General features: G+C 46.6%; 2 protein-coding genes across 2 annotated transcripts in view; one reads left to right on the plus strand and one right to left on the minus strand.

The window, feature by feature from the left end:
* NUP210L (nucleoporin 210 like) overlaps positions 1–22,687 on the plus strand; it is a gene marked incomplete at its 3' end in the record, with an annotated part of 83,573 nt that extends 60,886 nt beyond the window's left edge. The window contains exons 24-40 of the mRNA XM_080691586.1: positions 144–206; positions 1,244–1,423; positions 1,733–1,813; positions 1,892–2,023; positions 2,520–2,678; positions 3,105–3,196; positions 3,945–4,119; positions 9,076–9,251; positions 10,153–10,370; positions 11,098–11,234; positions 12,298–12,424; positions 14,809–14,958; positions 17,925–18,175; positions 18,780–18,981; positions 21,656–21,757; positions 22,441–22,515; positions 22,587–22,687. Of these exons, the coding sequence (XP_080547712.1) occupies positions 144–206; positions 1,244–1,423; positions 1,733–1,813; positions 1,892–2,023; positions 2,520–2,678; positions 3,105–3,196; positions 3,945–4,119; positions 9,076–9,251; positions 10,153–10,370; positions 11,098–11,234; positions 12,298–12,424; positions 14,809–14,958; positions 17,925–18,175; positions 18,780–18,981; positions 21,656–21,757; positions 22,441–22,515; positions 22,587–22,687 (2,421 nt within the window). The remainder of the gene's footprint in view (positions 1–143; positions 207–1,243; positions 1,424–1,732; positions 1,814–1,891; positions 2,024–2,519; positions 2,679–3,104; positions 3,197–3,944; positions 4,120–9,075; positions 9,252–10,152; positions 10,371–11,097; positions 11,235–12,297; positions 12,425–14,808; positions 14,959–17,924; positions 18,176–18,779; positions 18,982–21,655; positions 21,758–22,440; positions 22,516–22,586) is intronic.
* A 373-nt stretch (positions 22,688–23,060) lies between these two features.
* On the minus strand, positions 23,061–24,027 carry RPS27 (ribosomal protein S27). Its single transcript, XM_080693060.1, has 4 exons — positions 24,007–24,027; positions 23,631–23,739; positions 23,394–23,504; positions 23,061–23,144 (listed from the first exon to the last, which is right to left on the minus strand). The coding sequence occupies exons 1-4, from the start codon at positions 24,010–24,012 to the stop codon at positions 23,116–23,118; spliced, it is 255 nt and encodes an 84-aa protein (XP_080549186.1). The 5' UTR covers positions 24,013–24,027; the 3' UTR covers positions 23,061–23,115.
* Between the last annotated feature and the right edge of the window lie 2,504 nt (positions 24,028–26,531).

Raw genomic sequence — 26,531 nt, forward strand, 5'->3', positions numbered from 1 at the left:
CAGTACCACATTAACTAAGTAAGTAACTAAAGAAAGCAGCCTGGGTGTGTCCTTCGGGCAAGGCCTCTGGGTTCAACACCCAGTAGAGGAGATGTGACCGACCCTGGTCAGTCAATGCTGTTCTCTTGATTTTCTCCTCCAAGGTGTTTCCTCCATTCAGACTTGTTCCAGAGAAAGTGACGCTGATTCCAGCTAACATGATACAGGTGATGTGTGTGTGTGTGTGTGTGTGTGTGTGTGTGTGTGTGTCTGAGAACTGAAACCAGGGACGCTTTGCCTCTGAGCTGCACCCACAGCCCTACTTTATTATTTTGAAACAGGGTCTCACAACGTTGCTGAAGTTTCTGGGGCTGATCTCAAACCCGTGCCCCTCCTGCCTCAGCCTCTCAGGTACCTGGGATTACAGGCGTGTGCCACCACATCCAACAATGCCAGTGGGTTATTTTTATTTATTTATTTATTTTTTTTTTTTTTTTTTTGCGGCACTGGGGATGGAACCCAGGGGCATTCTACTTCGAGCTATGTTCCCAGCCCTATTTTTTCTTTTTTTTTTGAAACAGGGTCTCACTAGGTTGCGGAGGGCCTCACTAAGTAGCTGAGGCTGGCCATGAACCCAGATCCTCCTGTCTCAGCCTCCCAAGTACTGGGATTCCAAGGGTGTGCCACCATGCCCGGCCCAATACAGGTGACTTTAAGGGCAGAAAAATAACATTTACCATTTCTCCCTTGTACGCACACACCCCTCTTCCTGTTGGCTACTAACAGCGAAGTACAGTTGGATCCAATGTAGAAGAAAATGGCGTTTATCTGATCCATGATGTACATGGTGTGAACTCCCTCCTGGAGTCCCGTGGGTCATTTTGTTCACTGCCATCTGTGTCTTTTGCTTTTTTTTTTTTTTTTTTTGGCAGGCCTGGGGATGGAACCCAAGGGCATTGGACCTCCGAGCTACACCCCCTGCCCTGTTTTTTATTCTTTATTTTGAAACTGGGTCTCACTGAGTTGCAGAGGGCCTCACTAAGTAGCTGAGGCTGTCCGCGAACCGCGATCCTCCCGTCTCAGCCTCCCGAGTGCCGGATGACAAGCGTGTGCCACCGCGCCCGGCTTTTGCATTTGAGTTGGTGCGGGCTACACTGTTCAGGAAGAGGGAAAAGTTACAGAAGTTGCTCGGACAGAATGTTGGGGAAAAAGAGATGACTTCCCACCCACACTGCAGGTATTCTCTGGTATGTTTGACTTCCAGGTCATGTCTGAAGGTGGGCCTCAGCCCCAGTCCATCATCCACTTCTCCATCAGTAACCAGACTGTGGCTGTCGTAGACCGGAGGGGGCAAGTTACAGGTAACACGGTGGGCACAGCCGTGGTCCACGGCACCGTGCAGACGGTAAATGAAGACACCGGCAAGGTCATCGTATTCTCCCAGGTATTAGTGCCTTGCTGCGCTCTGCTTCTGATCTTTCATCTGGGGAGCTGACCGGGGGGTTTGTAGAGGGTGATGTTTCCTTCACCAGACCTGAAAAATATGTAATCTTTACTTAAAACACACAGAATATCTGGTAGTGTTGTAAGACATGGTCTCTACTCTTAAGGAATCCTCTAACAAACAAAAGTGAACATGCCCATGGGATGAGCTTTTTGTTGAATGCCAAAATCAGCACAACAGACTAGTTCTGAGCATCTCCGTTGCCCACAGTGACCCTCCTAGCCTAAGCTTGCTCTCCACACTGGGCAGGATGAAGTGCATGTGGAAGTGGTTCAGCTACGAGCTGTCAGGATCCTCGCAGCTGCCACGAGGCTCGTCACAGCTACTGAGGTCAGTGTGGGGGCTCTGCTCGGGGTTTGATGTGCTGGTAACAGCAGGTGGGCAGGGTACCACTTTTTTTTTTTTCAGATGCCAGTTTATGTCATGGGAGTGACCAGCACCCAGACCCCTTTCTCCTTCAGCAACGCCAGCCCTGAGCTCACATTCCACTGGTCCATGAGCAAAAGGGATGTATTAGATTTAGTGCCCAGGCATTCAGAGGTATGAATTTATCTTCTTATTTTATTACCTTTGAATTGTTATTATTTCAATGATGCATGATTTTTTAGAATACAAGAATGAACCAAGCTGTCTACTTTTTTTTTTCAGTGCTGGGGATGGAACCCAGGGGCATTCTACCTCTAAGCTATACCCCCAGCCCTAACTTTTATTCTTTATTTTGAAACAGGGTCTCACTGACTGGCAGAGGGCCTCATTAAGTAACTGAGGCTGGCCGCGAACCGTGATCCTCCTGCCTCAGCTTCCCCAATGCTGGAATTACAAGCGTAATCCACACCTGGTTAGCTGTCTACTTTTAGTGTAATTTGTTCAACAAAATTGTATGGTAGCACTGTTAATGTATCTTTCATGTTTTTTCTCTTATGAGATATGCACAAAAGGAAAAAAAGAAAGTTTTGCAAAAATACAGAAGGTGAGCTGGCTGGGTGGTGCACGCCTGGCCTCTGAATATTTCTTAATCCACTTCTTCACTGTCTAGGTTTTCCTGCAGCTTCCAGTAGAGAATAACTTTGCCATGGTTGTCCACACAAGAGCAGCTGGCAGGACCAGTATCAGAGTCACTGTCCGCTGTGTTAACAGCTCCTCTGGGCAATTTGAAGGGAATTTGTTGGAGCTGTCTGATGAAGTTCAGATCCTGGTGAGCTCTCAAACCTAAAGCTTATTTCTGTTTGTCAATATGAAAGTTATTATACTCTCTTACACTGCTCAAAATAAAACTTTTAAAAAAAAGGGTTGGAGGTAAGCCGGGTGTGGTGGTGCATGCTTGTAATCCCAGCATTTAGGAGGCTGAGACAGGAAGATGGCTCAGGTTCCAAGCCAGCCTCAACTACTTAGTGAGGCTCTCAGTAACTTAGTGAGACCCTGTTTCCAAAAATAGGTCTGGGCGTATAGCCCAGAGGTAGAAAGCCTCTGGGTTCCACCCCCAGTACTAATTAGAAGTCAGGCAGTCTGCTGATTTACAGTTGTCTATGTGGCATGTAATCCCTTTGGGATTATTCTGAAGGGATGTGAGTAAAGGTTATATGTCTTTTCCAGAAACGAGAATATTATTTTATCATTATAGGTATTTGAAAAACTCCAAGTTTTTGCTCCAGGATCCCAACCTGAGCAGATTCTAATGCCTATGAATTCTCAGCTCAAACTCCACACCAACAGGTATGGAAAAAAGAGAAGAGCCAGGATCTAAGTGTCTTCAGTAAAAACTCACATGGAAAAAACTACCCCTGCCAGGCATGGCGGGCACGCGTGGAATCCCAGCATTCGGGAGGCTGAGACAGCAGGAGCACAGATAGCCTCAGCTACACAGTGAGGCCCTGTACAACTCAGTGAGACCCTGTGTCAATAAATAAAGAATAAAAAAAAATAGGACTGGGGGTGTAGTTCGGAGGTAAAATGACCCAGTGTTCAATCCCCAGTACCACACAAAAACTATATATATATATATATATATATATATATATATAATCATTGCTGTCTCAGAATAATTTTTGGTGCTAAATATATAATAAGATTTGAGTTTTAAAGAGATAAGCCACGCCGGGTGTGGTGGCGCACGCTTGTAATCCCCGCGCTTGGGAGGCAGAGACAGGAGGATCGCGCAGGTTTGAAGCCAGCCACGCGCGCGTGCTGGCTTAGGAGACCCTGTTTCCAAATAAAAATGAAAAAATAGGTCTGGGAGTGTAGCCCGGAGGTAGAAGGGCTTCCAGGAACCCCAGTACCACCAAAGAAACAAACAAACCAAAAAAAAAAAGAGATAAGCCACGCCTGGAGGCCGACTTTTACTTGAGGAACAAATATGCAGACAACCTGGCGGATGGCAAGCAGGACAGACTGAGCAGTGGCCCGGGCGCTTTGAGCCCGTGCCCTCTAAGACGACACTTGCCCCTTTGTCGCTTGTTCTTAGGGAAGGAGCTGCCGTCGTGCGTTTCCGGGTGCTGCAGTGCTTCCCCAATTCCTCCGTCATTGAGGAGGACGGGGAAGGGCTCCTGAAAGCTGGGTCCATCGCAGGCACGGCAGTGCTGGAAGTTACTGCCACCGAACCTTTCGGAGTCAACCAAACAACCATAACAGCGGTCCAGGTGAGTTCAGGCACTTGCTCAGAATATAAAAGGGGACAAGCCGGGCATGGTGGCGCACGCTTGTAATCCCTGCGCTTGGGAGGCTGAGACAGGAGGATCGCACAGGTTTGAAGCCAGCCTCAGCTACTTAGGCTCTCAGCAACTTAGTGAGACCCTGTTTCCAAATAAAATATATAAAAGGTCTGGGAGTATAGCCCGGAGGTAGAAAGCCTCTGGGTTCCACCCCTAGTACCACAAAATAAATAAATAAATAAATACATAAATACATAAATAAATACATAAATAAATAATAAAATGGAACTAGGTGTGGTGGTGCACACTTGTAATCCCAGCATTTGGGAGGCTGAGACAGGAGGTTTGCGGTTGACGGCCTGCCTTAACTACTTAGTGAGGCCCTCTGCAACTCAGTGAGACCCTGTTTCAAAATAAAGAATAAAAAATCAGGCTGGGGGTATATCTCGGAGGTAGAATGCCCCTGGGTTCCATACCCAGTACCACAAATAAGTAAGTACGTAAATGAATGAATGAATGAATAAATAAATAAATAAATAAATAAATAAATAAATAGCCAGGCATGGAGGTATACACTTGTAATCCCAAACTTGGGAGGCTGAAACAGAAGAATCACAGGTTTAAGACCAACCTCAACAACTTAGTGAGACCCTGTTTCCAAATAAGAAAATAAACAGAGCTGGGCATGGTGGCACACACTTGTAATCCCAACATTTGGGAGGCTGAGACAGGAGGATATAGTTTGTGGACAGCCTCAGCTAGTGAGGCCCTTTGTAACTCAGTGAGACTCTGTTTCAAAATAAAGAATTAAAAATAGGGCTGGGCATTTAGCTCATAGGTAGAATGCCCCTGGTTTCCAATCCCAGTACCACAAACAAAACAAACAAACAAATAAATAAATAAATAAATATAAATCAGGCTGGGAGTATAGCTCAGAGGTGGAACATCCCTGAGTTCACTCCGCAGTACAACAATAAATTAAATAAGAATATAAATAAATGGAATACCATGGCCTTAAGAAATAGGTTTTCTTTTTTGAGAACTTTCTTTGGAAATGAACCTCCACATTAAGGGGTTATAAACCATCAATTAAAATGGACTTTAGAGCCCTTGTAAAAGGGATTAGCCTCAAATCCGTATAATTGCATCTGGACAGCTTTAGCAGAATCTGACTTTAGCGGGGGAGGGGGTACAGGTTTGTAATCCCAGTACTTGGAAGGCTGAAATAGGAGGAAGGTAGATTCTAGGCCGGCCTCAGCAACTTATCAAGGCCCTCTACAACTTAGTGACACCCTGTTTCCAAATGAAAAATAAGGTAGGGAGTATGTGTGGCTGAAGGTAAGAAGCCTCTAGATTCAATCCCCAGTACCAAAAAAAAAAAAAAAAAAAAAAAAAAAATCTGGCTTTACAGGGCACAATGGCTCACACCTGTACCCCAGTACTTGGAAAACTGAGACAGAAGGATTGAAGGTTCGGAGCCAGTCTCAGCAGTTTAGCAAGGTCCTCCACAACTTAGTAAGGGCCATTTCAAAATTAAAATATAGTTAGACATGGTGGCACACCCAGTACTTTGGAGGCTGAGACAGGAGGATCGTAGGTTCGTGGCCAGCCCCAGCTACTTAGTGAGGCCCTCCACAATGTGGTGAGACCCTGTTTTAAAATAAAGAATAAAAAATGGGGCTGGAGGTGTAGCTTGGAGCTAGAATGCCCCTGGGTTCCATCCCCAGTGCCACAAAAAATAGATAAATAAAAATTAGGCATTAAATATCTATATCCCAGCTACTGCGTTGATCCTTTTACATACATTGTCTTTTTTAGCTACCATAAAAACTGTATCCCAGCCAGGTGTGGTGGCTTACACCTATAATCCTAGTGCTTGGGAGGCTGAGATAGGATCGCACAGGTTTGAAGCCAGCCTCAGCTACTTAGTGAGGCTCTCAGCAACTTAGTGAGGCCCTGTTTTCAAATTTTTAAGTATAAAAAATAGATCTGGGATTATAGCCCAGAGATAGAAAAGCCCCCGGGTGCCACTCCCAGTACTATCAAAAATAAAAAATAAAAAACTGTATCCTCCTTTAACTGATGAGAAATCTCAGCTGTGTGGTGGCAGACTCCTGTAATCCCAGTACCTGGGAGGCTGACACAGGAGGAGCACTGGTTCAAGGCCAGCCTCAGCAACTAAGCAATACCCTTAGCAACTTAGGGAGACCCTGTCTCCAAATAAAGAATTGGTTGCTTGGAGATAGAATGCCCCTGGGTTCAATATCCAGTAGTCAAAAAAATAAAAAAATAGAAAGAAAGAAAAGAAATTTGAGACCCAGAATTAGATGAGGCTATGAAATGCTGAGGCCATGATTCGGAGCTGGACTTGTGTATAGCAGACGCCTCTTACAGGGGAAAACACGGCCCACGGTACTTCTAATAAGTGATCGACTATTTAGTGATAAATATTGAGCACGCTGTACAAAACAGACGCACTGTACTCCTTCCCACAGAAACTCCACCTTCATTTCACATCCTTAGGGCTTTAGCAGTTATTTTATTTTATTGCTACTGGGATTGAACACAGAGGCATTTTACATCCAAGATGTGCCCCCAGCCTTGTTTGTTTGTTTGTTTATTTTGTGGTACTGAGATGGAACCCAGGGGCATTCTAACTCCAAGCTACACCCCCAGCCTTATTCTTTATTCTTTATTTTGAAACAGGGTCTCACTAAGTTGCAAAGGGCCTCACTAAGTAGCTGAGGTTGTCCGCGAACCTCAATCCTCCAGTCTCTGTCTCCTGAATGCTGGGATTACAAGTGTGTGTGGACCACCACACCCAGCCCTTATTCTTTATTTTGAAGCAGGGTCTCACCAAATTTCAGAGGGCCTTACTAAGTAGTTGAGGCTGGCCAGGAACCTGTGATCCTCCAGTCTCAGCCTCCCAAGTACTGGGATTACAAGCTTGGGTCACCTTGCCAGCTCTCCCAGCCCTTTTTGTTTTGAAACAGGGTCTCCCTAAGTTGCTGAGGGTTTTGCTAAATAACCAAGACTGGCTTCAAATATGTGATCTTCTCTTCTCAGCCCCCCAAATACTGGGTTTACAGGTATGTACCACCAGGCCCAGCTTCTACAGCTTTAACAATTGACTGGACATTTCCTGTGCTATAATATTTTTCAGTCTAAGTTATCTGAGATCAAATGCTGTTTCCTACATAAGAGGAATACTACTCTGCTTTTTAATCATTGATTATAAACCTTAGAATAAGAGCCAGGCATGGTGGTGGACATCTGTAATCCCAGTACTTGGGAGGCTGAGACAGAAGGATCACAGGTTTGCGGCCAGCCTCAGCTACTTAGTGCGGCCCTATGCAACTTAGTGAGACCCTGATTCAAAATAAAGAATAAAAAATAGGGCTGGGAGTGTAGCTCAGAGGTAGAATGCCTCTGAGTTCAATCCCACAAAATAAATAATAAACAAACCAAAAAAAACCCTTAGAATACGATAGGAGCTTGTTGCCGACTAATCTCAGTTGGGTCGTTATTGTCAGCTCCCGGTCAAATCCTCAGAAAGATGGGGCAAAAGGCAGGTGGAGTTCTGCAGAAACTTATCTGCAGCGATTCTTTCCCCTCTATGAATTCCTTAAGTTTTTAGGTACGACGCTTTGGAAAGAACCTGAGATGGACAAAGGCTTCTTGAGCCAATGACACTTTATTACAAAACCCCCAAGAAATTTATACCCTTCACCAGTAAAGTTAATAGTAAGAGGAAAGGAAGTGAATGTAATCACTGTGAAACAATAGTGAATGACACGTAAACAGAGGTAAAAAAACTAGTCCGGTTTTCAGCTGGCTTTTGGCTTTCAAGGAATTAACTCCGGATCTCTCCCAGATCTTGCAGTCAAGCAGTTCCAAAGGGCAATCTTTCAGAAGAAAACGGGCACACCCAAGGCTTGGCGGCTTCTCGGGGAATCTTCTTTAACTTTCCTGGAACTTTCCATCTTTTGTGCTCAGTTCCATATAGCAAGTGTGGGGAGATGTGGTGATTCAGGTGGATGTGATAGAGTTTCTCCAGGTGTTGGCATTTTACCTTCTAAATCTGAAAGCTTAAGCAAACTCACAACACAGTTTGGTAGACAAAATACCACAAACAACACCACAAAGTTCTTGGTTTTAACTGTCAGATGTATTTCCTTAACTGCTGAACACTCTTCTTTAGACAACGAGCCTATTAAAAGTCTAACCATCTTTAATAATCCATTTCCCCATCACAAGCCCTCTGCAACCTGCTCTTAACCTTCTAATTCCTTTCTTTCCCAGTTGGGACTTTCTTATGATAAGCTCTTCTTCATGCAAAAATGCCTTTTTTCTTCAGGAATATTTACACTGGGCGTAAAAGTCAACAATCTTTTTCCTTGGCTCTATTGTATTTGGGCAACTAAGTTGTTCATCAACTAAATTGCTTTGAAGTCACACACAAAATTTTATCTTCTCTGTCTCTAGGCAGGATCTCAAGGGTAAGCAAAGTTTCCTTAAACTGAGCTACCGGTTACCGGAGTTAACAGCTTAACCTAGTGATAGGAGTGAGGGTCGGAGACCCTTTGTGATTGCTGCAGCTGGAATGCTTATCACAGCATCTGAGTTCTGGCCAGTTTTTTCATTACTATTGAGCAAAGCCAAGGACGTTTAGACAAATTATTAGAGAGTTTATTTCCATGGACTCAGTTTCTATTTATAGTCCTAATTTCACATCACTGGAGCAATTCGTGTAGAGAGTTAAAAGGATAATAGTAAAAGTGGGGGGTACTTTGGCCAGAGACGACACCTCCTTCCCGGGGCTTTTTGCCGAATTAACTATGTGGAGTGGGGTCTCAACACATAGATGCCGAGGCAGCAGGATGTCTTGGCAGGAGCTCTTCTCCAGTGTATTTTTCTCGGTACCAAAGGTGTTGTCTCCCACAGGTAGCACCAGTAACCTACCTGCGTGTGAGCAGCCAACCCAGGCTCTACACGGCGCGAGGAAGGCCCCTGTCGGCCTTTCCCCTGGGCATGTCGCTCACCTTCGTCGTTCACTTTTATAATAGCATCGGAGAGAGATTCCACACGCACAACACTCATCTGTGTCTGGCTCTGAACAGGTATGGAAGGCAAAAGAGTGTTGCACTGTGGGTGGGATGGTGAAGATGAAGCAAGTGTCACGTAGCGGCCCCAGTAACTTCTTCTCAAAGTCTAGATTCAGAATCAGATCCTTATTTCTTTGTTAAGATTAGGCAACAATGAGCCGAAGCCGGGCGTGGGGGCGCACGCTTGTCATCCCAGCACTCAGGAGGCTGAGACTGGAGGAGACTGGAGGATCGCGGTGCATGGACAGCCTCAGCTACTTAGTGAGGCCCTCCGCAACTCAATGAGACTTGTTTCAAAATTAAAAAATAGGGCAGGAGGTGGAGCTCGGAGGTAGAATGCCCCTGGGTACCATCCCCAGACCCGCAAAAAAAAAAAAAAAAAAAGTGACTTAGTGATGAAAACTCACTGTTCTTGTTCTCATCAGAACTGGGTGGGAGCCTCACTGGCCCTGTATACAGGAAGGCAATACACTGGTCCTGCTTCTGTATTTGCCTCTTCTCTGTTGGAGAAAACTTTCTGAACTTTTTCTTTTTTCTTTTTTTACAGTACTGGGGATGGAACCCAAGGGCATTCTACCTCCAAGCTACACTCCCAGCCCTATATTTTATTCTTTACTTTGAATCAGGGCCTCACTGAGTTGCAAAGGGCCTCCCTAAGCAGCCGAGGCTGTCCACAAACCGCAATCCTCCTGTCTCAGCCTCCTAAGTACTGAGGGATTACAAGGTGCGCCCCCACGCCCGGCTTCCTAGCTGGCTCTTCGGAGATGACTTTGTTGGTGGTGTGTGCTGTTTGTTTTGCGGTGCTAGGGCGGAAGCCGGGACCTTGTGCATGCCAGCCCAGCACTCTACTGCTGAGCCACATCCCACCCATTCTTTCCATTTTTCAGAGCTTTCTTCCTCTCCTGTCTACTTTCAGAGATGACTTGCTGCTTATTGGACCAGGGACTAGGAACTACACTTACATGGCCCAGGCTGTCAACAAAGGCGTGACGCTTGTGGGGCTCTGGGACCGCAGGCATCCAGGCATGGCGGATTACATTCCTGTCGCTGTAGAGCATGCCATCGAGCCTGACACCAAGCTGACCTTTGTTGGGGACGTCATCTGCTTCAGTACTCACCTCGTCAACCAGCATGGTCTGTATGCTTTCTCTTTCTCTCTCTCTCTCTCTCTCTTTTTTTTTTTTTTTTTTTTTTTTGGTGGTCCTGGGGGTGGGACCCAGAGGCTTTCTACCTCTCAGCTATACTCCCAGACCTATTTTTCATATTTTATTTGGAAACGGGATCTCACTAAGTTGCTGAGAGCCTCACTAAGTAGCTGAGGCTGGCTTCAAACCTGTGTGATCCTCTTGTCTTAAGCTCCCAAGCGCTGGGATTACAAGCGTGCACCACACCTGGCTGTATGCCCTCTCTTTCAACCTCGCAGCTCAACCAGCAGTTCTGGGGACCTGAAAGCAACTTAACCCCTTAGAATACTTTTCCCCACATCACCTAAAATCTGAGGACTTTTATGAGAGTCTACTTTTTTTTTTTTTTTTTTTTGCGGGTCTGGGGATGGAACCTAGGGGCATTCGACCTCCAAGATACACCCCCTGCCCTATTTTTTATTCTTTATTTTGAAACAGGGTCTTACTGAGTTGCAAAGGGGCTCACTAAGTAGCTGAGGCTGTCTGCGAACCACGATCCTCCTGTCTCAGCCTCCCAAGTACTGGGATTACAAGCGTGCGCCACCACACCCGGCTAGCATTTTTTTTTTTTTTTAAGATGGAATTTTTATGACTGGTCTGCTGATTTGGAGTTTGAAAAGCTTAGAGTGATTTGTATCAGCATTCATAGCCCAGGGCTTTCTGTTGCCTTTTCCTAGGTGAACCGGGGACATGGATGATTTCAGCTGATGATATTGTACAGATAGACATTGTTACTGGAGTAGGAGTGGCCAGGAGTCCAGGAACTGCAACCGTTTTTTATGACATCCCAGGAGTAGTGAAAACATATCGAGAGGTAAACCTAACTCTACCTAGGTTGAAAAGTCTATAATGACTGTATTCATTTATGGAGGTATGCATTTAAAAAAAAAATGCCGGGCGTTGTGGCACACGCTTGTAATCCCTGCACTTGGGAGGCAGAGACAGGAGAATCACGCAGGTTTGAAGCCAGCCTCGCTGGTTTAAGAGACCCTGTTTTCAAATAAAGCAGAAAATAGGTCTGGGAGTGTAACCCGGAGATAGAGAGGGTCCATCCCCAGTACCACCAAAAAAATTTTAAAAATTAAAAATTAAAAAAAAAACACATCCTACCAGCATTGGGGAGGTTGAGAAAGGAAGATTGTGGTTTGCAGCCAGCCTCAGCTACTTAGTGATGACCTTTGCAACTCAGACCCTGTTTCAAAGTATACCATGCGTGGTCATGCACGCCTGTAATCCCAGCATTAGGGAGGCTGAGACCGGAGGATCGCTGCTTGAGGACAGCCTCAGCTACTTAGTGAGGCCCTTCGCAACTCAGTGAGACCCTATTTCAAAAATAAAAAGACTAGAGCCGAGCGTGGTGGCGCACGCTTGTAATCCAAGCATTCGGGAGGCTGAGACAGGAGGATCGCGGTTCGAAGACAGCCTCAGCTACTTAGTGAGGCCCTCTGCAATTCAGTGAGACCCTGTCTCAAAATAAAGAATAAAAAATAGGGCTAAGGGTGTAGCTCAGAGGTAGAATGCCCCTGGGTTCCATCCCTAGTACTGAAAAGAAGAAAAAAACCCACATCCTAGCCGGGTGTGGTGGTGCATGCATATAATCCCAGTACTCGGGAGGCTGAGATAGAAGGATTGCAGGTTTGCAGCCAGCCTTAGCAACTTAGTGAGTCTCAGTTTCAAAATAAAAAATAAAATAGGGCTGTGGGTGTAGCTTGAAGCTACAGTGCCGCTGGGTTCAATCCCCAGCACCATATAGAAAAAGGTCAGTTTGCATTTGTGTGAAACCGACGCTTTTGGCTAGATAAGTCATGAGGGGTTAGAAGGAGGAGGCCAGATTCTCCAGGAACCTAGGTACAGATCTTCCTTTTGTTTGCTGACAGGTGGTTGTCAATGCATCATCAAGATTAATGCTCAGCTATGACCTCAAGACCTGTCTCACTAATGCCCCCAATGCAACTGTCTTCACACTCTTCATCAGCACTGGCAGAAATGGCGTCAATCTCCAAGGTCAGGAACTCCTCAGAGGTCTGAGTGACTGTTTTCATACAGGTTTTCTTTTACTTCAAAATCGACTCCATCTTCAAAAGTCATGAAGATCTGAGCACTCAGAAATTATAATGAGCCAGGTGTGGTGGCATACGTTTGAAATCCCAGCTTGGGGAACTGAGAAAGGAGGATCGCAGGTTCACAGCCAACCTCAGCGACTTAGACTCTCTGCAACTTAGTGAGACCCTGTTTTATTTTTTATTTATTTATTTATTTATTTTAGTGGTACTGGGGTTCCTGGAAGCCCTTCTACCTCTGAGCTACACTTCCAGACCTATTTTATATTTTTGAAACAGGGTCTCTTACGCCAGCGCGGCTGGCTTCGAACCTGCGCCATCCTCCCGTCTTCGCCTCCCAAGCGCGGGGATTACAAGTGTGCGCCACCACGCCCGGTGTGAGACCCTGTTTTAAAATAAGGAATAAACAATAGGGCTCAGGTGTGGCTTGGAGGAAGAATTCCCCTGGGTTCAATCCTTAGTACTGCGATGAAGAAGAAGGAGAAGGAGGGGCCGGGGAGGTTATTTTTGGTACTCGGCGTGGAACCTAGGGGCTTTTCTCCATCCAGGCTCTACTCCCAGACCTATTTTTATACTTTATTTGGAAACAGGGTCTCACTAAGTTGCTGAGAGCCTCACTCCGTAGCTGAGGCTGGCTTGGAACCTGTGAGATCCTCCTGTCTCAGCCTCCCAAGTGCGGGGATTACAAGTGTGCGCCACCACGCCCAGCTAAGAAAAGCGATTATAACTGGACTAAGCGTGTGTGTGTGTGTGTGTGTGTGTGTGTGTGTGTGTGTGTGTGTGTGTGTGACTGGACTAAGAATTTGTGTTTAAGGGGAAAGATCAAACTCAAGACCTCGCCGGGCGTGGTGGCGCACGCTTGTAATCCCCGCGCTTGGGAGGCGGAGACAGGAGGATCGCGCAGGTTCGAAGCCAGCCGCGCTGGCGTAAGAGACCCTGTTTCAAAAATATAAAATAGGTATGGGAGTGTAGCCCGGAGGTAGAAGGGCTTCCAGGAACCCCAGTACCATAAAAAAAAAAAAAACTCAAGACCTCAAGCATGGATTGAGGTCTTGAAATGGGCTCAACCTAGTCACTCTTGTCTTTTTGGTTTGGAAAATATAGCTTCTTAGCCAGGTATGGTAGCATATGCCTTTAATCCCAGTTACTCAGTTGGCTGAAACAGGAGGATCACAAATTCCAGGCCAGTCTTGGAAATTTAGCAAGACCCTGTCTCAGAATTAAAAACTTAAAATATATATATATATATATATACATATATGTGTGTGTATATATATATATATATATATGTATATATATATGTATATATAGTGTGTGTGTGTGTGTGTGTGTGTGGTACTAAGGGTGGAACCTAGGGCTTTTCTACCTCTGGGCTATACTCCCAGACCTATTTTATACTTTATTTGGAAACAGGGTCTCACTAAGTTGCTGAAAGCCTCACTAAGTAGCTGAGGCTGGCTTCGAATCTGTGCGATCCTCCTGTCTCAGCCTCCCAAGCGCAGGGATTACAAGCATGCACCACCACGCCCGGCTTTTTTTTTTTTTTTTTTTTTTTTAAGGGTCTCACTAAGTTGCTGAAGGTCTTCGGTGGCCTCGATCCTCCTGTCTCGGCCTCCCAAGTGCTAGGATTACAGGCATGCACCACCACGCCAAGCCATTATTCTTTTTTTTTTTTTTTTTTTTGCAGGTCTGGGGATGAAACCCAGGGGCATTTGACCTCCGAGCTACACCCCCTGCCCTATTTTTTATTCTTTATTTGAAACCGGGTCTCACTAAGTTGCAGAGGGCCTCACTAAGTAGCCGAGGCTGGCCGCGAACCGCGATCCTCCAGGTCTCAGCCTCCCGAATGCTGGGATTACAAGCGTGCGCCACCACGCCCAGCTCATTATTCTTTATTTTTAAACTGGGTCTCACTGAGTTGGGCCTCACTAAGTAGCTAAGGCTGTCCTTAAGCCACGATCCTCTGATCTCAGCCTCCTGAATGCTGGGATTACAAGTGTGCGCCACCAGGCCCGATTCCCGATTTTTTATTATTTATATTGAAATGGGGTCTCACTAAGTTCAGGGCCTCACTAAGTAGCTGAGGCTGGCCATAAACCTGTGATCCTCCTGTCTCTGACTCCCAAGTACTGGGATTACAAGAGTCCACCACTATGCTGGGCTCCTTTTTAATTGTGAAACAGGGTCACTAAGTTGTTAAGGCTGGCTTCAAACCTGCGATCCTCCTGTCTCCGCCGCCCATGGACTGGGATGGCAGGTGGATGCCGCCATGCGTGGCTCCTTTCCACATTCTTGTGACAGGTATTTGCCTCTTTTCTGCTTTTTTAGGATCCTGCACCCCAGATCAGGCCTTGGCTATTAGGAAAGTGCTTCTTGCAGAGACTCTCATTCTGTGCCACATACAGTTCAGTAACACCCTGCTGGACATTCCCGCAAGCAAAGTCTTTCACGTGCATTCAGAGTTCAGCGTGGACAAAGGTAGGGTTCGCCAGCTGAAGGCAGGCTCTCCTTCTGTTTTTCTATTTGTGCAATTGTAGACTTTCTTACTGGATTGCAGTTTTACTTCCCAGAGTGAAGTAGAACTCTTTCTCAGTTATCATTCTCCTTCAGTCAGTTCAACAGTTTTTAACACATGCCACCTAGAACACTCCATGGATTTCTTTCTTTCTTTCTTTTTTCTTTTTTGATGAAACTGAGGATCGAATTCAGGGATGTTCTACATCTGAGCTATACTCCCATCCTCCTTTCATTATTTATTTATTTACTTACTTACTTACTTATTTACTTATTTATTTATTGCAGTACTGGGGATGGAACTTAAAGGCACTGTATCTCTGAGCTATACTCCCAGCCCTATTTTTTAATCTTTTTTATTTTTGTGTGGTACTGGAGGGTAGAACCCAGGGGCTTTCTACCTCCGGGCTATACCCCCAGCCCTATTTTTTTTTTATACTTTATTTGGAAACAGGGTATCACTAAATTGCTGAGAGCCTCACTAAGTAGCTGAGGCTGCTTCAAACCGGCACGATCCTCCTGTCTCCGCCTCCCAAGAGCAGGGATTACAAGCGTGTGCCACCACGCCTGGCCCTATTTTTTTTTTTTTTTTTATTCTTTATTTTGAAACCGGTCTCACTGAGTTGCAGAGGCCTCACTAAGTAGCTGAGGCTGTCCACGAACCGCGATCCTCTGGTCTCAGCCTCCGGAATGCTGGGATGACAAGTGTGCGCCTCCACGCCTGGCTGTCATTTCTTTTTTGTTTGTTTTCATATTGGAAATTGAACCCAAGAGAGTTTCTACCGCTTGAGTTTTACCTTCAGCCCTTTTTACTTTTTATCCTGAAACAGGTCTCACTAAATTGCTGGCTTTGAACCGTGCAGCCCTTCTGTCAGCCTCTCAAGTGTGGGATTACAGGTGTGCACCCCACATCCGGCTCACTTCCACTGTCACTGTGGTTCCTGCCCTGGTATTAAGTACTGTACTTGGTGCTGAACAGTCTGCTGATGAACCTTCCTTCAGTGGTCGCTCACCACCCGTACAGCTCACACTGCCTGCGTTAGGATTAGAGGCTCTCGTGTGCTGTAGCACTGCCTTATTTATGTCTTACGTGTGATACAAAGCCTCTCATTTTAGGCCAGGTGATTTACATCAAGTCACCCCATGCTCATCTGCTTCCCACTTGTTAATATTATTCCTCTGCTAGGATATTCCAGTACTTGGAATAACCTTCAGTTCAAACACAATACTCAAGCTGGGCATGGTAGCACATGCCTGACATCCTAGTAACTGAGAGGCTAGGACATGAGGATCCCGGGTTTGAGGCCAGCCTCAACAATTTTTTGAGACCCTGTTTAAAAAATAAAATAAAATAAAAAAAAAGCCAGGCGTGATGGTCCATGCTTGTAATCCCAGTACTTGGGAGGCTGAGATAGGAGTTCGTGGCCGGGTTCGCGACCAAGCCTCAGCTACTTAGTGAGGCCCTCTGAAACTCAGTGAGACCCTGTTTCAAAATAAAAAATAAAAAATCAGGCTGGGGGTGTAGCTCAAAGGTAGAATGTCCCTAGATTCCATTCCCATTACCCCACACACACAATTAATTAATTAATATATAAACAAGTAAATTATAATAGAAAAGAGCTGGGTGTGGTGGCACATGCCTGTAATTCCAGTACTTGGGAGGCTGAGACAGGAGAACAAGTTTGAGGTTAGCTTTGGCAACTTAGTGAAACCCTGTTTCAAAAATAAAATGAGACCTGGGCGTGGTGGCGCATGCTTGTAATCCCAGTCCCAGCATTCCGGAGACTGAGACCAGAGGATTGCGGTTTGTGGACAGCCTCAGCTACTTAGTGAGGCCCTCTGCAACTCAGTGAGCCCCTGTTTCAAAATAAAGAATAAAAAACAGGGCTGGGGGTGTAGCTTGGAGGTAGAATGCCCCAGGGTTCCATCCCCAGTACCGCAAAAAATAAAAAATAGGACTGGTAGTATAGCTAAGAGATAGAATGACTCTTGGTTCAACCCCCAGTGCCACTAAATAAATAAATAAAAGCCGGACATGGTAGCACTCTTGTAATCCCAGTTTTTGGGGAGGCTGAGACAGGAGAATCGCATGTTCACAGCTAGCCTCAGTGAGACCCTGTTTCAAAACAGAAAATAAAATAGGGCTGGGGGTGTAGCTTAGAGATAGAATGCCCTTGGGTCCAAACCCTAACACCACACAAAAGAAGTTGGTTTAATAAAGAACTGATTGAACTAGCCAGGCATGGAGACACATGCTTGTAATTCTAGCATTTGGGAGGCTGAGACAGGAGGATCCTGGTTTGTGGAGAGCCTCAGCTATTTAGTGAGGCCCTTTGCAACTCAGTGAGACCCTGTTTCAAAATATAGAATAAAAAATAGAGGTAGGGGTGTGGTTTGGAGGTAGAATGCCCCTGGGTTACATTGCCAGTACTGGGGGGGGGGGGGGGGAACAGACAAAAACTTGTGCCATATTTATTTTTTGGTACTAGGAATCTAACCCAGGGGCATGTTCTACCTTTCACCTATACCCTCCACCCTTTTAATTATTGTGTTTTGAAACAGGGTCTTGCTAGGTTGCTGTGAGTCTTGCTAAATTGCCGGGGCTGGCTTTAAACCTGTGATCCTCCTGTCTCGGCCTCCCAAGTGCTGGGATTACAGGTGAGCACCACCCTGCCAGGCTTGGGCCATGTTATTTAGTGCTCCCACAGGTTAACTCAGCAGTGTAGGTGCCCTCAGGCAAGCAGTTCCTCTGGGCCTCCCACTGGTACCCTCCCTGTTCACGTGACCAGTGTGCAGACATTGGATATTCACGGCTGAGTCCACATTTCGTCTGTTGCTCAACTTACGGCACCATTTCCCCCTCCCATCCTAACTCAGTCGGCTCAGCGCAGCCTCTGGACCCGCCTGCTCAATGCATCCCTTTTTTCCAGGGGTTTACGCCTGCCAAATCAAGGTTAGACAGCAGTCCAAAGAACTGCTCCAGGCCCTCAGCAGGGCTGACACCTCGGTCTACGGGTGGGCCACCCTGGTGAGCCAGCGCAGCAAGAGCGGCATGCAAAGGATCCTCATTCCTTTCGTCCCTGCCTTTTACGTTAACCAGTCAGAAGTGGTCCTCAGCCCCAGACAAGCCACCGGGGAGATAAGGATACTGGGAGTGGATAAAGTTCTGGAGAACATAGAGGTGCGTTCACGCTTGCGCCAAATGGTAAGGGAGTTGAGGGGCCTTCAGAGGATGTTTCATGTTCATTCCAAGAACAAAGGAAGTTAAGGGTGCCCTGAATAAAAGCACCACAAGAAGCTCTTAACCGAATCATGAAAACCTCTCTCCACAACCCATGGAGAGCCCAAGATCTAGGCTGCTTGTCAGTCCCTTCAAAACAATCTCTAGAATTAACAATCTCTAGCTTAATGTTTTAAATTTTATTTTAGTCTCAGCTTATTTTCTTCCTTTACCTTTCAGTACCTTTAAGAGGACAAGAAAGTCATTACTATGCCAGGCGTGGTGGCGCACGCTTCTAATCCCAGCATCTGGTTCGCGGACAGCCTCAGCTACTTAGTGAGGCCCTCTGCAACTCAGTGAGACCCTGTTTCAAAATAAAGAATAAAAAATAGGGCTGGGGGTGTAGCTCAGAGGTAGAATGCCCCTGGGTTCCATCCCTAGTATTATAAAAAAGAGTCATCATTAGTGTCGGCTGCCTCACTGGAAATCCAGATTTTGACAGTTCTCATCATGTGTGATTGGAACATACTTTCTGTTTTAATGGAAGACGGTGCTCTCTCCCCAGGTCTTCTCCAGCTCCCGGGTCCTGGTGATCTCTGCGCGCAGGCACTCCCCCCTCACGCCTGGCCTGGCCATCTACCCCGTGCGAGTGGCCAACCTCACCGCCTTTCAGCAGATGGCCTCGGTTTCCATCAACATTTCTTGTGCTCTCACCAGCCAAAGTGAGACCGTGCAAGTGAGCCTGCTGAGGGACGAGTCTGGTGCAGGTCAGCATGGGGGCTCCTGTTTACATTTATTTTTTACCTATTTTTCATTTTGTGGTACTGCGGATGGAACCTAGGGGCATTCTGCCTTTGAGCTACATGTCCAGCCCTACTATATTTTCTAGTTTGAAATAGGTCCTCACTTTCACTGGCTGTGAACATAGGTCCCCCTCTCATCCTCCCAAGTACGGGCGTTACAAGTGTGTGCCACTATGCCTGCCAGGACTCTTATTTTTGAGGGAAAAGATAGAATGGATTATTCACAATTTCACTAATGTGAAATATCTAGCCACTTGACCAAAATTAGTCAAACTAGCTGGGATATACATTCTTCTAAATCTACCCAAAGAGGACCTCTGGGCTTTTTTTTTTTTTTTTTTTTTTTTTGCTAGTACTAGGGATTGAAACCAGGGGTGCTCTACCTCTGAAGGTACAAGACTAGCCCTTTTAAAACTTGTGTGTGGGCCGGGTGTGGTGGTGCACGCTTGCAATCCCCACGCTTGGGAGTCTGAGACAGGAGGATCACAGAGGTTCAAAGCCAGCCTCAGCTACTTAGTGAGACCCTGTTTCCAAATAAAATATAAAATAGGTCTGGGAGTATAGCCCAGAGGTAGAAAGCCCCTGGGTTCCATCCCTAGTACCAATAAAAAAATAAATTAATTAATTTAAAAAAAAAAAACTTGTGTGTGTGTGATACTGGAGATAGAACCTACACCCCCGCCCCAGCCCTACCCCTATTTTTTTTATTTCTTTTTTTGCGGGTCTGAGGATGGAACCCAGGGGCATTTGACCTCCAAGCTACACCCCCTGCCCTGTTTTTTATTCTTTATTTTTGAAACAGGGTCTAAGTTGTGAAGGTCCGCACCAAGTAGCTGAGGCTGTCCACAAACCAAGATCCTCAGGTCTCAGCCTCCCAAGTGCTGGGATTACAAGCGTGCGCCACCATGCCCGGCTATTATTATTTTAAACAGTGTGTCACTGAGCTGCAGAGGGCCTCACCTCCTGTCTTAGCCTCCCAATGCTGGGGTTACAAGTGTGCACCATGCCTGGTTTCTTTTTTAAATTTGTGAAATGGGGGTATTAGTGCTACTATGTACTGGCCTTAAATGTGCAATATTCCTGTCTCAGCCTGCCGAGTACTAGGATTATAGGCAGAAACTACTGCACCTAGCCTCAAAGTGAAAAAAGAAAGTTTTTGTGGTACTAGGGATTGAATCCAGAATTCTACCTCCAAGCTACATCTCTAACTCAATTTTTTATTCCTTATTTTGAAATAGGGTCTTACTAAATTGAGGAGGGCCTAAGTAGCTGAGGCTGGCCATGAACTCGGATCCTCCTGTCTCAGTCTCCCAAGTACTTGGATTACAAACTTGCACCACACTTGGCAAGTAAGAACTTTTATAAAGGACTAGGGATGTAGCTCAGTGGTAGAGCACTTGTCTATCAAATTGAAGCCCTACCTTCAATCCCCAGTATTGGGGTGGAGACAGAACCAGGTTAGGAAATAGTTCAATGTAAAGCCGGGCGTGGTGACACTTGTCATCCCAGCACTTGGGAGGCTGAGACAGGAGGATCACAGGTTCATGGCCAGCCTCGGCCACTTAGTGAGGCCCTCCGCAACCTAGTGAGACCTGTTTCAAAATAATGAAGCCAGGTGTGGTGGTGCACACTTGTAATCCCAGTACTTGGGAGGCTGAGACAGGAGGATCATGCAGGTTCAAAGCCAGCCTCGGCTACTTAGTGAGACTATTTCTAAATAAAACATAAAATAGGTCCAGGAGTTTATGTAGCCTGGAGGTATTAGGCCCCTGGATTTTATCCCCAGCACCAAAAATAAAAAAATAAAACACGGCTGGTATAGCTAAGAGGTAAGAATGCCCTGGGTTTCTCCCCAGTACCGAGAAAAAGTTAGTTCGATGTAGTCTGAACACATGTGCAGATAATGCCGTGAGTTAACATGCTATCCTCATTTATTTGGACTGATTAGTCTGTTCAAAGCTCTTGGCTTTCTAAAAGCTAGTGATCTCCGTTTAAGAGACCTGGGTGGACCCCTTAGTGTAGAATCTAAGCAACCTCAAACATGAGGTTGGGAGTTCAGGTGCACATCTTTACTTGGGGTACAGAATAACAAGTAGGTATGAGAACCTGGTAAACAATTTCTGTGAGAAGTCCTGAAATTCAGTTTGGCGGAACAGGGCGAGCTCATTTCTAAACACTAAAGAATCTGAAATAACCAAGCACAGATGCCATATTGGTTTCAAAACATTCCTAAAGCTTTATTGAGGATGTGAGACACAGATGAGAACGTTTTGGGAAATGACATCTCCAGTAGCAAATCACTGGTGTTCTAATGAAATGTTTCAGGTTAAGAGTGGCTACAGTTATAAACTGAATCAGGATACACTGTCACAAGGCTGGTGAGGGAAGCAGGTTACCTGGGTTAAAGTTGACAGAAAAGGTCAACTGGCTGGAAGGTGGCAGATTTAAAGCACCCTTTGTAACTTGAGCACTAACATACTCAAGTATTTGAAGGTTTTATTACTTTGGGAGGAAGAGGTGGAGCAATGCACACCTAAGGGTGCATTTTGAGTGCTTCCGCTGTTGATCCTTAAGATGCAAATGCAGCATCTGTCCTGGTTTATTAAGTAACTCTTAGCTTGTTCTGACCAATGCATAGATCAGTATGACGATTCGGGAGTCTTCAAGCAGCTCATTGGTTCTTACCAGATCCTCTTTACCCTCTTTGCGGTGTTGGCATCAACAGCTTTCATCTTTCTAGGTAAGGAGTCCTTATTCAGCACCGTGGACTTTGACTTGGAAACTGCCTTCATTTTATTTCAAACTAAATGAGGACGAAAATTAGCTGTTTATCACATCTGATTTGTGGCAAGCAGCTGACACTGAGTTAGCCCCCCTTGCCCAGTTACTTAGTGGATTCCAAGTTCAAGTTCCTACCACCAACAATCCACTAGATGCAGCCAACTACGAAACACAAGTGGAAGGAAACCACCGCGGAACCTTGATAACCAACTCCTGGCTACGGGGACCCAGCACAGCACACCACTGACGTCTACACCTGCATTTCCCGCTGGGTGTAGACAAAGAACCTTGAAATGGATTAAGTGAAAAATTCCTGCAATAGTGTATTACTATGAGAGCTGCCCCTTAGTATTTGTGGGGAGAGGTTCTGTGACGCTCTAGGATGGCAGTACCTTGCATAAAGCCGCACACATACACTCACTCTATCCACATCCTCCCACTTAACTTAGCTACTGGTAGTTCTGTTACTTGATATAGTGTAAATTATTGTTACACAAGTGTGCTCCACCACCCTCAGCCTGAGGCATTATTTTTAATACCACTAAATCTCATGTCTGAGTGGAGTGGACTTTATTCTTTTCAAGGCTTTCAATGAAAACCACATTAAGCTTTTTGGTGACATCTCCCTTTTCCTTTTCCCAGCATATAATGCCTTCCTAAACAAGATGCAGGCTGTTCCAGTTGTCTACGTGCCAACTACCGGAGCACCGCACCAAGGTAAAGCACCACTGTCGTCACGCGATGCTCCGTGTGCACGCCTGACATCCTCACCACCCCTTCACTCGCAGGTGCTTACACCTCCACAAGCTCCCCGCCTGCCTTCCTGAGTCCACAGCCCCCGCCAGCCCGGAGCCAGCTACAGCACTGGCTGTGGAGTGCGAGGCGCTAACCTACTCGTGGACCCTAGACAAGGAGCCTACCGACGCCCTCTACACGGGCCTCCGCACCACTGGGAACTACAAATAAAAGGGGTCTGAAGCTTTTTGTTGAAAGTTGCACATTGGATTGTGTTGTAAGACTGTCAGTTCATAAACACTAGGAAAACAAAAGTGAAGAGAGTGGACTTTACATAGTAGATCTCAGTTTTTAAAACCAAGCTCTGACATCTCACCCTGCGGGTCTGAATGGGTAAGTGTCCCAAACGGACTTTAACACTTGGCCACTTACTTGCCCCAAATGACTCTAGTGTTCCACTCTTCTGGTTGCCCTGAACACGCGAGGCAGGAAGTTTCTAGCAGTTAAAGAAGACAATAAACAGGATATATCCAAAATGTGTTTATTGGGATGGTTTCCCACTCATCTTGATTTAGGCTGCTTTTAGTGTTGCTTCCTCCTGAAGGAACATCCTGGAAGAAAAAGACTGACATCAGCCCGCCAACCTGCCCACTACCCTCCCCACAAACCCGCTATGCCCGGCGATCCAGAGCGTCTACTGTAGCAGCTCCATTAGGTTCTCCTAACCATTAGTCCCCTCATCAGCTTCAGCCTGTACAAAGCTCCCCTGTCAAACCCACCACCCCCAGCCGGCTCTAGATAATGCACAGTGTCTGGGAGTAACTCCTTAAACTGAAGGCCCTCAGCCTTGAACCCTTTACCTTCTGTAAGCCTTGCTTTTCCTCCTGTGGGCTGACAGAGGACCGTGGAGCAGCCAACACACAAAACTACAGTTTGCGCATGGCTAAACACTGTGGTGATTTTGTAGCATCCTGGGGGAAAGAAAGCAGTTAAGCAGAGTCAGTACTTTGTCCTCCACCCCCTTACTCCTCCACTCAGCTCCATTTGCCACTTGGAAACTGAGGCCGCTCGCGCCCCCTTCCTCCGGCGCGCCTCACCTGGGCATTTCACGTCCATGAAGTACGAGTTGGGGCTCTGCACCAGGCGCTTCTTCTTGTGTTTCCGCTTCTCCTCTTCTGGAGAGGGATGAAGGAGATCCTTTGCGAGCTAAGAGGGGCAGAAACGGACAGACTTGGAAATCGACGGCGGAGGGCCCGCGAAGAAGCCGCCCCCGGCCGCCCGGGTGCCTGCGCAGCCGGGCCGCCATCTTATCTCCTCCCCGCTCCCGCCTACGGAGCCGGCCGGCCGGCGCGGCGGCCCCGGCGAGCGGCTCCTCAGGAGGGCGGGAGAAGCGAGGCCCGCCACCACCCGAAATCGGCGCGAGGGCGGCGAGCGGGCGCGAGCTCTGCGCCGAAGCCCGGCCGAGGAACTCACAGGCATGTTCGCGTGAGGAGGTCGTCACCGCCGGAAAGGAGCGAAAGCGGAAGTCCCGCCCCTTATATCCGGCGAGCTCCAGGAAGTGACGTGAGAGAGCTCCGTCGCCATCTTGGGAAGGTCCAGCTCGCGGTCGTCTGCAGGAGGTCCAGACCGCGGCCGCCATGTCCAGAAGGTCTTTAAATGCTAGTTCTGTCACTGATATGTCGCCATATTCAGAGAGTTAACTTTCTATGTTAAATTCAGCCGTAGTCTCTGTCATGGGCTAAGTGAACACTTTATTTTTTTTTTTGTATTGGGATAAAACCCAGGGACGTTTTACCTCTGAGCTACACCTCCAGCCCTAATTTCTTTTCTTTTTTTTTTTTTGCGGGTCTGGAGATGAAACCCTGGGGTATTTTAGCTCCGAGCTACACCCCCTGCCCTATTTTTTATTTTTTATTTTGAAACCGGGTCTCACTGAGTTGCAGAGGGCCCCACTAAGTAGCTGAGGCTGTCCGCAAACCGTGATCCTCCAGGTCTCAGCCTACCGAATGCTGGATGACAAGCGTGCGCCACCACACCCAGCTCCTATTTTTTTTTTTTTTTTAAACAGGGTCTCACCAGGTTGATGAGTGTCTCAGTACTTGCTGAGGCTGTCTTTGAACCGATCCTCCTGTCTCAGCCTCCCAAGTACTGAAATTACAAGTACGCGCCACCCCGGCTAAATAGACACTTTGAAAGCTGGAGCCTAGAAAGTATTAACGGCTGCAGAAAGCCCCGACTAAACAGGCTTGTCCACGATTTCTTTATTTTTCCAATGACAGATAATCCTTTTTTTTTTTTTTTTTTTTTTTGAAACAGAGTCTCTTAACCATCGAGGCTGGCTTCGAACCTGCACAATCCTCCTGTCTCCGCCTCCCAAGCGCGGGGATTACAAGCTTGGCCACCACAGCCCAGCATGGGTTTTCTTTACTAGCTTTGGATTGGCCAACACGCACATTTAACAATCCTGGATATAAATACATATATAGATATATGGCCTTCCTCGTATTTCCCGCAATCCCAGCTAACCTTAGGCTTAACCATTGTGTGTGTTGTTGTTGTTGTTTTTGGTGGTACTGGGGATGGATCTCAGATGCCTTCTACCTCCGGGCTACACTCCCAGATCTATTTTATATTTTATTTGGAAACAGGGTCTCTTAAGCCAGCAAGGCTGGCTTCGAACCTGCGCGATCCTCCTGTCTCCACCTCCCAAGAGCGGGGATTACAAGCGTGCGCCACTACGTCCGGCCCTATTTTATTTTTAAATTGGAAACAGGTTCTCACTAATTTGCTGAGAGCTTACTAAATTGCTGATCCTCCTGTCTCAGCCTCATTAAGGTGATGATCCAACCTGCAATCCTCCTGTCTCAGCCTCTGAAGTACTGAGATTACAAGCCTGGGCCACCACACCCAGCTTGTGTGTTGTTTTTGTTGTTGTACTTTGGTTTGGTACTGGAACGCGCCCGCGCGTATGTGTGTGTGTGTGTGTGTGTGTGTGTGTGTGTGTGTGTGTTTTACTGGGGATGGAACCCAGGGACATCCTACCTCAAAGCTACACCCCCAGCCCTATTTTATATTCTTTTATTTTTAAACAGGAGCTCACTAAGTTGCGGAGAGCCTCACTAAGTAGCTGAGGCTGGCCTGGAACCTGCGATCCTCCTGTCTCAGCCTCCCAAGTACTGGGGTTACAAGAATGTGCAACCAGACCCGGGTGGCATTCTACTTCTGACCTATGCCTCCAGCTCTTTTGTGTGTGTGTGTGTGTGTGTGTGTGTGTTTGTTTGTTTGTTTGTTTGTTTGTTTTTTGGTGGTACTGGAGTTCCTGGAAGCCCTTCTACCTACGGGCTACACTCCCAGACCTATTTTTACATTTTTTAAAATTTGGAAACAGGGTCTCCTAAGCCAGCACGCGCGGCTGGCTTCGAACCTGCGCAATCCTCCTGTCTCTGCCTCCCAAGCGCGGGGATTACAAGTGTGCACCACCACACCAGGCTAGTCTTTTTATTTTTGAAACAGGGTCTCACTGAGTTGCGAAGGGCCTTGCTAAGTAGCTGAGGCTGTTGCGAGCCGCCATCCTCCAATCTCCACCTCCCGAATGCTGGGATTACAAGCGTGCGCCTGGCTTATTTTATATTTTATTTGGAAACAGGGTCTCACTAAGTTGCCGAGAACCTCGCTAAGTAGTTGAGGCTGGCTTCGAACCTGTGCGATCCTCCTGTCTCAGCCTCCCAAGCTCAGGGATTACAAGGGTGCCTCACCACACCTGGTTTCAGATTTTTATATTGATGCCCAGAGAAGTTAAATAAATTGTCCATGGTTAACAGAATTAACAGAATGCATGTATGTGCTGCTGCACACATCCTTTTTTGTGTGTGTGTGGTACTGGGGTTCCTGGGAGCCCTTCTACCTCCGGGCTATACTCCCAGACCTATTTTATATTTTTATTTGGAAACAGGGTCTCTTAAGCCAGCAGGGCTGGCTTTGAACCTGCGCGATCCTCC

This window comes from Muscardinus avellanarius (genome assembly GCF_963383645.1).
Source record: "Muscardinus avellanarius genome assembly, chromosome: 3".
Lineage (NCBI taxonomy): Eukaryota > Metazoa > Chordata > Mammalia > Rodentia > Gliridae > Muscardinus > Muscardinus avellanarius.

Excerpts from the sequence above, each read along its gene's own strand:
- RPS27 (XM_080693060.1), bottom strand. Across the intron at positions 23,505-23,630 it reads CATGGACGTGAAATGCCCAG|GATGCTACAAAATCACCACA; the intron begins GTGAGGCGCGCC and ends TCTTTCCCCCAG. Across the intron at positions 23,145-23,393 it reads AAAAGCAAGGCTTACAGAAG|GATGTTCCTTCAGGAGGAAG; the intron begins GTAAAGGGTTCA and ends TTTTTCTTCCAG.